The sequence below is a fragment of the Oncorhynchus masou genome, chromosome 12, assembly GCF_036934945.1.
Source record: "Oncorhynchus masou masou isolate Uvic2021 chromosome 12, UVic_Omas_1.1, whole genome shotgun sequence".
Lineage (NCBI taxonomy): Eukaryota > Metazoa > Chordata > Actinopteri > Salmoniformes > Salmonidae > Oncorhynchus > Oncorhynchus masou.
The window spans coordinates 35,953,790-35,968,471 of record NC_088223.1 but is presented as its reverse complement, the minus strand read 5'-3'; the positions used below and the strand labels follow the sequence as shown (position 1 = coordinate 35,968,471).

At 40.7% G+C, this 14,682-nt stretch overlaps 2 protein-coding genes across 2 annotated transcripts; both read left to right on the top strand.

Moving 5' to 3' along the window:
- Positions 1–3,462: 3,462 nt before the first annotated feature.
- LOC135549950 (proteasome subunit beta type-7-like) lies at positions 3,463–9,351 on the top strand. Its single transcript, XM_064980354.1, has 8 exons — positions 3,463–3,708; positions 7,327–7,420; positions 7,536–7,633; positions 7,800–7,940; positions 8,194–8,309; positions 8,560–8,618; positions 8,702–8,853; positions 9,003–9,351. The coding sequence occupies exons 1-8, from the start codon at positions 3,644–3,646 to the stop codon at positions 9,112–9,114; spliced, it is 837 nt and encodes a 278-aa protein (XP_064836426.1). The 5' UTR covers positions 3,463–3,643; the 3' UTR covers positions 9,115–9,351.
- A 495-nt stretch (positions 9,352–9,846) lies between these two features.
- LOC135549951 (histone H3-like centromeric protein A) lies at positions 9,847–14,644 on the top strand. The gene is made up of 5 exons (XM_064980355.1): positions 9,847–10,751; positions 12,642–12,813; positions 12,998–13,128; positions 13,765–13,839; positions 14,071–14,644. The coding sequence occupies exons 2-5, from the start codon at positions 12,687–12,689 to the stop codon at positions 14,197–14,199; spliced, it is 462 nt and encodes a 153-aa protein (XP_064836427.1). The 5' UTR covers positions 9,847–10,751; positions 12,642–12,686; the 3' UTR covers positions 14,200–14,644.
- The last annotated feature ends 38 nt before the right edge of the window (positions 14,645–14,682 follow it).

Here is a 14,682-nt window from a genome sequence, read left to right as displayed (position 1 = left end):
CTGATATAAGCTAGGTGATAGATTTGGAGGCCTTGAAGATAAACTGTGCAGTGACAAGGAGTGACAATACAGAGTTATTTTTGACGTTGAATACCCAACACTCTACCAAACTCCCCAAATAGTCCCAATGCATTCCCACTGGTCATTACTCATTGCCAAAGATGACACCTACTGCACTTTTACTCAGTACCACTACTACAAGGCAATTCATGTCCACAATCAGATCTATTTGAACATTCTATTACTACATATCTTTCCATGACGTAGACTTTCCAGGTCACTTGTTAAATCCACTTCAATCAGTGTAGATGAATGGGAGGAGACAGTTAAAGAAGGATTTTTAAGCCTTGAGACAATTGAGACGGATTGTGTATGTGTGCTATTCAGAGAGTGAATGGGAGAGACAAAATATTTACCTGCCTTTGATCCGGGAATGGTAGTAGGTGCCAGGCGCACTGGTTTGAGTGTATCAAGAACTGCAACGCTGCTGGGTTATTCACACTCAAGTTTTCCGTGTGTATCAAGAATGGTCCACCACCAAAAAAGACATCCAGCCAACTTGACGCTGAATGCAACGCAATTAGGAAGGTGTTCTTAATGTTTTGTACACTCAGTGTATATACAGTGGGGCAAAAAAGTATTTAGTCAGCCACCAATGTGTGCAAGTTCTCCCACTTAAAAAGATGAGAGAGGCCTGTAATTTTCATCATAGGTACACTTCAACTATGACAGACAAAATGATTTAAAAAATCTATTATTTCATTCTATCGGATTGATACCATTAGACCTTCCATTGTTCACTTCATGTATTACTACATGCAAAGTTCCAAGCACACACATTTCCTCAAACAGGTACACATTTCCTTCGGATGATTTTTAAGTTGTAGAATTATCAAATAAGAAAATTGTGGAAAACATTGATATTACAGATTATTCTTAAACTTTTATCGTTTATTTATGTACTGCTAATGTAAATACGATAAACTGTGTTTACGTGTACACATTTCTCACAATACACAGAAGAGAACAAGAATCCCGGCTAAATCTACTGAGACTCCCAGGTAATGATCTCTATTTCTACCTAACACACACACAGACAGAGTCCATCTTACCTGGTTATATGGTCAACTCTTCACAGGGATGCTGTAACACACCAGGTGGAGGCTCCTGTATCAAACCAGGTTTCTGATCACGTTTCAGATCAGATTAAATAGTTTGGATGGCCCAGCCAGAGCCCGGACTTGAACCCGAGCGAACAACTCTGAAGAGATCTGAAAATAGCTGTGCAGTGATGCTCCCCATCCAACCTGACAGACCTTGAGAGGATCTGCAGAGAAGAATGGGAGAAACTTCCCAAATACAGGTGTGCCAAGTTTGTAGTGTCCTGTCCAAGAAGACTCTAGGATGTAATCGCTGCCAAAGGTGCTTCAACAAAGTATTGACTAAAGGGTCTGAATACTTATGTAAATGTGATTTCTGTTTTTTTATATACCTGACCTCCCGGTCGCAGCCAAAATATGACATTTTTTTATGCAGTATTACTTTAGTGCCTTGTTGCAAAGAGGATGCATGTTTTGGAATATGTTTTATTCTGTACAGACTTCCTCCTTTTCACTCTTTTAATTAAGTTAGTATTGTAGGATAACTACAATGTGGTTGATCCATCCTCAGTTTTGTCTCACCACAGCCATTAAACTCTGTATGTGGGGCCTCCCGGGTGGCGCAGTGGTCGCTGTGCCACCAGAGACTCTGGGTTCGAGCCCAGGCTCTGTCGCAGCCGGCCATGACCGGGATGTCCATGGGGCGATGCACAGTTGGCCTAGTGTCGCCCGGGTTAGGGAGGGTTTGGCCGGTAGGGATATCCTTGTCTCATCGCGCACTAGCGACTCCTGTGGCGGGTCGGGCGCAGTGCGCGCTAACCAAGGTAGCCTGAGCGGTTTCATTCCTCTCTGGGAACTGAGTTCAGAAGGACACCTGTATATTTGTAGTGACTGGGTGTATTGATACACCATCCAAAGTATAATTAATAACTTCACCATGCTGAAAGGGTTATTCAATGTTTACTTTTGTAATTTTTGAACCCATCTAGCAATACATACTCTTTGCGAGTGTAACGGATGTGAAATGGCTAGCTAGTTAGCGGAGTTCGCTCTAAATAGCGTTTCAATCAGTGACGTCACTTGCTCTGAGACCTTGAAGTAGTAGTTCCCCTTGCTCTGCAAGGGCCGCGGCTTTTGTGGAGCGATGGGTAACGATGCTTCGTGGGTGACTGTTGTTGATGTGTACAGAGGGTCCCTGGTTCGCGCCCAGGTATGGGCGAGGGGACGGTCTAGGCACCTCCTTGGTTTTTGTGGTTGAATCTGTTTGAAATTCACTGCTTGACTGAGGGACCTTACAGATTATTGTATGAATGGGGTACTGAGAAGAGGTAATCATTCAAAAATCATGTTAAACTCATTGCACAGAGTGAGGCAAGTGAGGAAAAAAATCTCAATTTAATCCATTTTAAATCAGGCTGTAACACAACAAAATGTGGAAAAAGTCAAGGGGTGTGAATATTTTCTGAAGGGACTGTAATACCTGCTATGAATCCAAGTCTCCTGAAATATGGGGCTTTCTCCTTGGACATCTCCCTGCGTAGGATGTTGTTTCCCATGTGTTTCTGCTACCAAGCAGGAGAACTGATGTTCATTCTCCCCTGAGCAACAAAGACCAAGTGCAAGAAAATATAATGAAAGTTCCCTTTACCCTACATATAATTATGTTAAGAAACTGTTTTGTATTTTAAACTAATACTAAACATACAGCATATTTACACTGGCCTTGTCATTTCCATAACACCTTCCACACTCCACAAACTGATAATGGTGCAAATGGCCTAGGATATGCCATTGATAGTCTACTGATAGTATGACTATAGAGGACATGACTTTTTTTTACACGCCATAGACATGCATATAAAAGTAGGCCAATTCACACTTCACCCGTCTTCAATGCTTCTTTCGTTTTATTTTCTATAATTCAATACCTTTTGCACCAATTATACAGCTGTTCATTTTCCAGCTGGTTGTGATCCTACAACGTTAGTGGTATCCTTCGGACATCTCTAAACTTCAGCCGTACCCTAGTCGTAACCCTTAACTAACCTTAACCCTTAACCATTTTAAAACATCCGAGTTGGGACGGCCTAATGATCCCGTTCCTATCAGCCAACCAGCCATTGAGAATCCATTTTGTTCGGTTTTGACAAGATGGTAAACAGTTTGTCAGATTTGACTTTTCGTGGCAGGTTAGAATTTACGCAGCAGGTTAGGGGAATTAGGTTAATGTTAGGAAATGGGTTGCAAAAATGCAACAAAAAAAACTACCTTTGACGTTAACTTAACAAAAGCTGTATCCCTTCTTGCCATGACCCTTTTGTTCTCCCTGGCCTGTACGGTATTTTGATTCGTCTGAGGCTATGATGTGTTAAAATTGAAAGTGAAAGAGTTCTCCCCACTAAACGCTGACACATTTAGCTAAGACAGTTTACCTTGACAGCGTTTAACAAAGTAATAGGGGTAGAAAAGCAAAGTGCAGTAAGCTGTCTCACCTTTCACAAGGGGTCTCGGTTTGTGGATTCGTTAGCCCATCTTGATTGAAGATGCTCAATAATTCTCGACCTTGCCAACCTCAAAGCGCTGGTTTTTCCTTCGAAAACACTCGCAGGTGAGTTCATTTCTCAGAGGCCCACATTGTAATTTGAGAAACATTTACTTCAACGACGAAAAAATCTTCAGAGTAATCAGGGCCGTCAGCTTTTTAAGAAAGCTTGGAGTGACCTTCATTGCCCTCTGGCACAACCCCTAGAAAGGTTTTACAGTTTTAAAGCTAATGTCCTGCAATTCTACGTATTGTGAAAGGGCTTAAGGCCTACTGTATGACCAGGCTGGAACATAAAATAAAACCACAGGACAGGTGTTTTCAAGATGCTTTGAACATTAAATAAACACTCAATTGTACAACTTTGAGATCTTTGGGATTACATTTAAAGTATGCTAATATATTTTTTTGAGGTGGTTTGACACATTATTCAGACAGTAATGAGATGAGGAAACAGGCAAATGGGAGAAACCGTGGGAAGGTTGGAAGCAGGGACTGTTCGATCTCAGATGGAAAGTACGTGACATGTGCCAAGGGCTAAATTTGGCCCGCGGGTGGTTTTATTTAGCCCCCCAAGTTTTCGGTGCAAAAATAAATAAAACATTTGTGTGGAATTTCCATTGTAGGAAAAAGAAAATCATCAGGAAATCATCTCCAAGTGATCTTAATTTAAGAAGTCTATTCCCAAGTATTCCCACGCATTATAGAGACGCATGATCGTATATAAATGTAAGCAAGGTTTGAAATTCTTACGTTGTAGTCAAACATATCTGTTTGGGCTTCTTGCTGCCAATTCGCAGTCTACAAATGATTTGTAATTATTTTCTGGCCCCCGACCATCCGCTCCAGACAAAAAATCGGCCTGCGGCTGCATCTAGTTGATTATTCCTGCACTGCACCAAGGCTCTGCACAGGAAATATTAATGGTTGATGGCAGTGGGTAACCAAATCATAGATTTCAGTCTCCTTGTCAATAGACTGCTTTCAAGCTAAGGACATACATTTTGTAATTTGGGTGAACTTTCTTTAAAACAGGTTTGGAAGAAAATCCTGCTTGGTCTCCAGGAGGGTTCTGCACCCCAATCTATGTTTCCCAATCACAAACCTTCAAGAAATATCTAATGAAGATCACTATTCAGGTGGTTTATGCGCACTAGTTTAAGATCCTTGCCATCATCGTACTCTACATAGACATAATATGATGTGTTTGTGTTGTGAGTCCCCCTACCATCTCTGCTTAGCATGTGCACAATATTAAAATGTCAAATTATATTTGAGGCCTGGAGCATTTTATATCCAATGCTTATTTGTAGGACTTATTCAAAACTGTCCATGAATGGCTGCAAAATACATAGCCTCATATACTTCATTTTCAAACACTCAAGTAGGCATATCAGATTTCAAATATGTGATTACACTGGCATAGTTACACATCAGGTCCCGCTACCAAACCTTCCCTGCTAAAACATACTGTAGGTCTCTTGTCTACTGCCCTATCATTGTCACAGTCTTAATGCCAATCACCAAACGAGGGTACAAATGCAAGTGTGGATTAAATCGACTTTAGTAAACACTCAAACAGATGCATTCTGCAATAGGCATGGGAGTAATGCCTCGATTACACCGATAGCGTTATTGCATTTTGGTACACCAGAAGTACCTTTATTTCCAATGGAATGCTGTGTTTGCCTTGCAACATTGCGTTGCAGAGGCAGTTGCGGTGCATTTTGCGTGGTGCATAAGTTGGATATATTGAACATATACATACAACTGTATGCATAGATGGCTTGACAGAAAAGGTAGTAATAGGTGAATGTTAAACTTTTGTTGCACACATATCCAGATGATGCTGCGTACCATTTAGCGCAATGACGCTGTTGGTGTGATCGAGGCGTAACAGCAACCTAATTTTGTTGGCATTGTACATAAAACAGTGCTACTGTGCTGCTCTCTCCATCCAGCTCCACTCTGATCTTGATTAATCCTCTTGGTCTCTTACATAACTAGACCAATCATCTGCTTCAAGGTGCCGTGGTTCACAGTGCTGTGATAGGACAATGATAGAGGTTCCGCTCGTGATGTTAAATTGCAGGCGCAGATGCTTCAATTTAAAAAACGATTCGGAGCACAGTTGAAAAGTCAACGCACTGACTAGGCACTAACTAGTCAGGACATGACTATAAAAATAAAAGCAGTACTTTTCAATGCGTGAGTTGTGAGGTGCGACATCTGAGCATGAGAGGGTCAAATGTGTCTCACGGCCAATGCTTGAGAGTTGGCAGCTCTGTTTAATAAGATGTTATGTTTGTACCACAGTGTTGTGAAAGATCTCGAGGTCTTGAGGTGGATGTGAGGGGCTTGAGTCAAGACCCAATTCATGCACAATTAAAGGGCAACTCCACGACTTTTCAACCAAATTTTCATTCTCTCCAGCACACACCAGCCGCCTCTGGATTGTCAACATGTGAAAACAGCACATTTATACGTTTTGTCTGAAAAAAATATAACGTTAAAAAGTTCTACCCAATGACATCAAAAGATAAAACAGAGATTCACGGTGACGTGTGGAGCAAGAATACCCTCCCCTGGGCTAGAAACTCATTGCAGGTTTTGAAAATTCACTTTTTTACTTTTAAACCTGCCCTGTGACTAGCAATGTTTCAGGACCTTATCTTTTTAACCACAAATCATAGAAACGTGCTGTTTTCACATACAGTGACTACCTCATGAAGCTGGTTGAGAGAAGTGTGCAAAGCTGTTATCAAGGCAAAGGGTGGATACTTTGAAGAATCTCAAATATAAAATATATTTTGATTTAACACTTTTTTGGTTACTACATGATTCCATATGTGTTATTTCATAGTTTTGATGTCTTCACTATTATTCTACAATGTAAAAAAAAAAGTACAAATAAAGAAAAACCCTTGAATGAGTAGGTGTGTCCAAACTTTTGACTGGTACTGTATGTAGACACTAGTTTGGTACAGGAGATGAATGAGGTTGGAAAGTGGCAGAATTGTCCTTTAATTACTGTGCCGGTCTGAAATTGTTAAAGAAACTGATATGAAATGTTATTTATTCTGAATATGACTCATTTTTGTAAAATTGTGAACCTACAGACAGATTACTAAGAATATAGCGCAGTTTAAAACAGGTTAATTACTGCAAGCCTATATATTGTTACCATGTAAATGCGTAGTTTTAGCAGAGACTGTAGAGGAAGCTTTCCTGAATAATCTCTGCTTTTAATAGGCTTAGGTTTAGAGCCTGGCCGATATGTTTTTTTGGGGTCCGATTCAGATTGTTTTTTTTTGGGGGGGGGGGGGGGGGGCATACTATTTTACAGCAGGGAAATTAAAAAGTTTCAAAGTTTCATAAATTGCCATCCAAACGAGCAATTATCCAATAACTATGCTTCAAATGTTGATTTCATACTTTGTGACAATAATGACACATCATGAGAATGGCCGCAAGTGTTCAGATGATCATGAAATTCACTTTTTTCTTTCAAATTTATTGAATATCGGTTATCAGTGGGGTTATAGACCGATATAGCGTTAAAAGGCCAATATCAGCAGATAATATCAGTGAATCGATATATATCGGCCTGGCTCTACATAGGCTAACACAATGCCAGTTCCTCTAAATATACCCAACATTGCATAAAAAGTGCTCACTTTGCAGGAATGCTGTGTTGGAAGGGAATTTGTCTGAGCTTGGTTACAGTTCTCCTAAGGCAAGGAAGACTGGAACCACCATCGCTGGCATAGTCTTCAAGGTGAGAATCAGTCATGACACATTTTCCGCATCCTGTGATGTAGCTGTTTCAGGGTTGAGCTCAGCACAATCAATACCCTAATTATGATTATACTTTGGGTTTCCTCCCTCCACAGGATGGCGTGATTCTTGGAGCTGACACAAGAGCCACTGATGACATGGTGGTAGCTGACAAGAATTGCATGAAGATCCACTACATTGCACCTAACATTTAGTAAGTGCCACAAAGAATACACCTCGTACAGTATAATAGTGTTGCTTGTGTAACCCCTATGTAGATCAGCTTCAGCCCCTGCACAATGGTAGGCAAAGACTGGGGCTTTTGTTGAAGTCTATTTGAGCCACCATGCTTCACCCACTAATCTCAGTTTTTATTGTAGCTGTTGTGGAGCAGGTGTGGCTGCAGATGCAGAAGTCACCACTCAGATGATGTCATCCAATGTGGAGCTGCACTCACTCAGCACAGGGCGCCCTCCCCTTGTTGTCACAGTTACCCGACAACTGAAACAGATGCTCTTCAGGTGAGCGAGAGCATGAATGAGTCTGTAACGATGGGAAAATAAGACCACTACGGTGGCCACTCTCATAACACGGATTGAATGCTGACAATCCAGTTACTTTCCAGACCATAATATAAAATAACAGACACAGCAGTGCCTTTGTCAATGATAGCACATCCCTCATTTGATTACAACAACCAGTTTTTATCAATAACATTTTGATGATGCTGTTACATTGTAGCGCTCTACACCTGAATTGTGACTTCCACTCCAGGTACCAGGGACATATTGGCTCCTCTCTGATTGTTGGAGGTGTGGATGTGACTGGTGCTCACCTCTATAGCGTCTACCCACACGGCTCCTACGACAAACTACCATTCCTTACCATGGGTATGCTCTCCCATTAGTTTATCTCATCAATTCTTGACTCTGTCATTGGAGATATTTTTTTTGCACCATCTGTCCATGTGTTTCAGTTTATCGTAATCACAGATAGTGTTGTCTGTATTGTTTGTCTTTGGTCATTGTCAATTGCCATCAAATAATTAATCTGGGCCGTGTGAAGAGCTTCTAATGGTATGAAGTTGTATTGAATACTGAAACATTAGATAAGGTAACATTACTGCCGTTGTTTTTGCAGGATCAGGAGCAGGGGCAGCTATTTCAATATTTGAGGACAGATACAGACCAAACATGGAGGTGAGATGCAGTTATTCTCATTGAACAGTTGTTAATTTCATAAAATGTATTGCTCACCTGTCTAAATTGTCTATCTTGCTCAGCTGGAAGAGGCTAAAAAGCTGGTGCGGGATGCCATTGCTGCTGGGATTTTCTGTGACCTGGGCTCTGGCAGCAACGTGGACCTGTGTGTCATCACCCAGGCAGGGGTTCAGTACCTTAGGGGCTATGACCAGCCTGCCCAGAAGGGGAAAAGGTGAGCTGTACAAGTTTTTACTGGGCTACAACCAACAACATTTTGTGAATATTACTTGATTATTCATAACGGGAATTTACAATATACTCTCTCTCTCTCTCTCTCTCTCTCTCTCTCTCTCTCTCTTTCCTTTCTCTCTCTGTTTCCAGAGAAGGGCAGTACAAGTACAAGCCTGGCACCACTGCAGTTTTGACAAAGACTGTCACACCCCTGCCTCTGGATGTTGTTGATGAATCAATTCAGCTCATGGACACTCCGTAAAATGTATGCTGCTGCAGGAATCATCAAACACACTTGTGAATTCCAACACTCATTAGCAAAAGTATCTACTTTAATTCTAAATAGCCAAGATGAACTTGTAAATTGATAATGGGATTGGGTTTTGCATAGCTTATTATACATACTTGGCAGCTTTTTTAATTCAATAATTTACTTTCAAAACAGTATTGCAGTGTATGAAACATTAAAAGGCAATAAAATATTTCTTACATGCGATAATGGCATTAAGTATCATTAACAAGCATTGGTAATTTGCATTGCGATCGCCTTACTGGTACTTAATACCAAAATACAATGAATGCATTTAGACATTTTTATTAGACCTACATGTATTAGCAGGTTCTACAAGAACATGCATGCAATAGTACATCACTGAGTATGGTTCCATGCACACAATAATGTGACTATTGTGGCTAGTCAGATTAATGTAATAGTTTGATTAAAACGTTCACATGCTTTGCAAGAAGAACAATTTGGACACATTTGAAATCAGGCTATCTGACGTACTGATAAATGCGAAAAAATTGGCAATCAAAGTAAATGTTCTACCATGTTATTTTTGGGAAGAATATTTGATTCTGAGTTCGGACATATAAAGTTTTAATGTGAAAACTACTTCTTAACGCCGATTTATGCAGTGGAGAATAAAAAATACAATTTTGATTTTTGTTTTTGTTTTTGCTCAATCTGATTGGGTGTGCCTGGCTCCCCAGTGGGTCCACCCAGGCCCACCCATGCCTTCACCCCTGCTTAGAATGTTCACATATGTCCAAACCCCTGAATCAAATATTCTTCCCAAAAATAAAGTCGTAGAATGTTTATTTTTGATTGGCGATTTTCTGCATTTATCAGAGTTCCATCAGGTAACCTGATTTCAGGTGCGTCCATGTAAACAGGTTTATTAGGGAAATCGTTCTTCTTGCAAAGCATGTAAACGTTTTCATCAAACTATTATATTAAGCGCACTCACTGTGATAACCCCCACCCCAAACCATACACACATCTGAATCTAATCATGTTGAATATTTCTGTCTCTATAATTTGTATTACTAGAGTTATTACATATTAATGCTATATATGCCGTTACTACTGTTTGAAACCGATTTATGCTTGATCTGGCAATGTGTACCGGAAGCCCCGTATGGAGGGTGTGACACGCAGTTGCGGAGCCTCAGGAGGTTTGCATAGGCCAAATCAAGCTCCATACCACATCGTCATTGCTTCCCCCAAAAAACGTTTACAATGCAGAGGGCTCTGTATAGCTCCGCATTGACATAATTGTTTGATGGCTCTGCGCTGCTGAGCGAAGCTCAAGAAGTATGAATGCCCTGACTTCTGCATAGGCCCGCAGTAAATGCTGTATGGCCAAAACAGACAGTTGAGTGACCATACATGCGTTTACCTCATGGGAAATCAGATGCTCGATATGGCGGGTGATTACTTGTCCACAAAAGAACAGCTTCACTTTCTCCAACACCACCCATTGGAGTAGCGATAAACAGGGCGTTTTTACAAGCAAATCGTGAATCTCATTGGCTCTGCAAAGAAAAGGACACCCAACGTGCGTCGTTTGAATTTTGAGCTTGCCTTTGGGTCACGGAAAATATGAGTGTCGGCTGGTAAGTGTAATTTTTGCACGTTATATAAAGTTATGCTAGCCCTGCATTTTTTGCATTGTTAGATATGGCATGCTTGCTCAATATAACGTTAGCTGCCCAACGCTCTCTGAAGAACTATCGCTAGCTTTCTTTCCTCCCTTAAATTAATTTGTCAGTTAGCTAGCCAACTTTTGTTATTCTTGATTTGCCAAGTTCTTTACTTTCATACCGATGCCCGTTTACTAGTAAGCTTGTTGTGTGGCCAGTTCGCTAGCTATCTGCTATCTTTGAGTGAATGTTGTTTTGCATTGTTTCCAGGTTTCCCCCCAGCAAAACCAACATTCACTCAAATGTAGCATGTGTCGCTGAGGGGGTTCGATTAATCTGGCCTGTGGGTACACTGGACTATGGCGGTCACGTTATCGAGCGAAAATTGGGGGGAGAGGCTTGCGGTCTCAAATGGAACAGTAATCTGCGCCTCTGTCATTTCGTCAACAAGGCAGCATGGTGCATCGCCCAGACGCCCCAATCTTTGTATTTATTTGTGCGCCATTTTAGCATTTGTAAGAACATTTACTGCAATTCTCAGAATTTCACAATTCAGCTCATTTCCAGGGATTCTGCCATGTAACTGAGACAACATTTAGCAGTTGCCGAGAATTTCCTGCAATTCTATGCCCTTTTCCATGGCTAAGGCTGTGTTCTTTTGCTCCGAATTTAACAAATAAAATCAATACTGTTCAATCCATTAAAATGTATTTCCCGTGACCGTTTGGCTTTTATTTCGGTGATTGTTAGTTCTCAACGATTATAGTATTTAAGAAAAATGTATTTTGTGTATCTTTTCTACATACATTGAACAAAAATATAAGCATGTCAAGTGTTGGTCCCAAGTTTCTTGACCTAAAATAAAAAAAATCTCAAACTTTCCATATGCACAAAAAGCTTATTTTTCTCAAATTTAAAGGCCACTTTAAAATGTGCAGTTTAACACAATGTCACAGATGTTTCAAGTTGAGTGTGCAATTGTCATTCTGACTGCAGGAATGTCCACCAGAGCTGTTACAGGATCATTTTAATGTTAATTTCTCAACCATAACCTGCCGCCAACGTCGTTTTAAAGAATTTGGCAATGCGTGCAACTGGCCTCACAACCGCAGACCACGTGCAACCACGCCAGCCCTGCAACTGGCCTCACAACCGCAGACCACGTGCAACCACGCCAGCCCAGGACTTCCACATCCAGCTTCTTTACCAGCGGGATCATCTGAGGGTGGGGGGGTGCTGAGGAGTATTGACTGTAATAAAGCCCTTTTGTCGGGAAAAACTCATTCTGATTGGGTGGGCCTGGCTAATTAAAATTATTTGATTTCTGTAAGTCGTTAAAATCTTTGAAATTGTTGCATTTATATTTTTGTTCCAAGTACTTTATATTTGGTTTTAGTTTTAAGTTTACACTGAAAGTGTTTTTCCATCCCAAAAACTATTTTTTTTTATTGGGAAGGCAGAAAACCTTTATCAAATCAATCACTTGAAATCATGTGAAATCCTACTCATTACTACAAGTGCTTACTTATGTAACTTAGTTTTGTGCTGACTTTGCCCCGCCCCGCCGAGTGTCTGCAGGTTTTCATTCCTTCCTTGTACCCGATTTAAGCAATTTAATATCATGAATTAGTTAGGAACTCCCCTCACCTGGTTGTCTAGGTCTTAATTTGATACAATTTTGAAAGGAAGTAACAAAAACCAGCAGACACTCAGGCCCTCCATTGAATGAGTTTGACACCCTTGTCATAAAGACATAAATTATGCTTTTTATTTTTTATACAGTTTGAGTCCAACCCTTTTTACTTATTGGCTTACAGGTCAGTCACTAAATGCATATTTTCTCCATATTCTCTTTGCCATCAGGCAAAGGTGTGGCTTTAACTCAGTGTTGTGAACTAGTATTGGAGGATGCCTCGTCGAGATCCTGACAGCTCTTCTGCAAGCCGGCGCAAGGGTGCAACACCCAAGCGTCGGCCTCCAGCCCCAACCGCGCCTGCTTCAACATCACCGGCAGCACGGTTGAGCGGACCATCAGGTGAGGAAGATGGGGAGGGGGGGGAAATGTGGGTTGACTCATGCCTTCTCAATCCTGACACTGAAGCAAACGTTTTGTTTAGCTATGTATGTGACCACTAGTTGAAAGTGTTGGAATGAATAAATATTTTAAAATTATTATTATAAGGTTCTCATTGTTTTAAAGATGATTTGGATCTCTCTAGCCCCTGCAGGTGTAGCTCCCTCCCTGCAAAAGAGGAGGAGGTTTCGCCCTGGCACCCGAGCTCTGATGGAAATTCGCAAGTACCAGAAGAGCACGGACTTGCTTTTGCGCAAGGGACCGTTTGCGCGCCTGGTACAATACCACTGGCTTTGTCGCATCACTGTCTTGCATAGTAGAGGTTGATTAGCACATGGCTCCTGTGGACCGATTTACAACCAGCTTACATTCTTAGATGGATGTTGCCACTCTCTAACAATACATTACCTGTTGTTGATGATACATAGTTAATCCTGTAAAGCCCTGTGAACTCTGCTGTGTATGTGAGTAAACAAGTCTCTCCAGGATTCCATATTTCTTTGCAAAATCGACAATTCCCCACATATTATGCGAGAGCTTGCATATTTGACCTATCACGTCACTATTACTGCATACAATAGTCAAATGTTCTCAATATTATCACATAAAAAGTATCAATCACGCACTTCAAAAAAGGGGCTTGCTATTTAGACCAATGAAGACACACATCAGAGCATTTTGACATCAGAATTGCTGCAGCAAAATCAATAATTTTTCCATATATATACGGTGCAAAAATCCTGGAGGGACTGGTAAACTGGTGGTGTCTTAGTTTGGAATAAATGATAAAAGATAGATTAACTAAAATGCTTGTTTTTACAATTAAAGTTGCTACCCCGAGTTAATATTTCCTATTAGTGATTATTTATCTTCACCGAATTTCAAGGTTGTTTACTCAGGTTGTCTACTCAGGTTCGGGAGGTGTGCCAGACGTATAGCAGGGACTTCATGAGATGGCAGGTGTATGCTCTTCTGGCATTGCAGGAGGTAGGTTGGTTCCCACTCCTGTGCTTATTTGAAGAACTGTTATATCAGTACTCTAAAACCTTCACTTACAGTTTTAAAATGTTTGATTATAATAACAACATAGTACACTTATTTTGAAAGTTTTTATTTGCATATCTGCAATATTTAAAAAAAATATATATATATCCTTAACTATTGTCAATATGAACGTTTCCTGGTCATAATTTTTTGACACCATTCTTTCTCTTCCAGGCTGCAGAGGCTTTCCTCGTTTTACTGTTTTCCGATGCCTACCTGTGTACCATCCACGCCAAGCGTGTAACGCTATTCCCCCGCGACATTCAGCTTGCCCGGCGAATTCGAGGAGTTGATCATCTCTGAGAACACTCAGATGAGCCATTGAGGAGCGAGCAGTGTGGCTTGGAGTGGGCCTGTTATAGCCTCAATTTTAATATATATTGTTTTAAACTACTGACCATGTACAATGGGGTGCTGAGGACCTCTAACAATGCTATGTATTGATGCAAAGCATCAGTGGATCCAATTTGTCCCAAATACACATGCATTACGTTCATGTCAGTTATAAACTCAGTATATTCTATAACAAAATGCTCACCCAGGCAAGGACTGTTGACCAATGTTTTGATTTTAGAAAAGGGTGTTTTTGTACGTTGAAGGAAAAACACTTGGGTATACTGCTTTAGTTCATCTGTGTTTTGGGCCCTCATGCCACCGAAGACAAGTTAGTATAGTGGTCAAATGAGATTTACTGTAAATAATGTTGTAATGTTGGATTTGAATAAATGTTTTTATTCAGTAGGATAAACCATTAGAAATGCCTCACATTTGTATACCTGTTCCCAT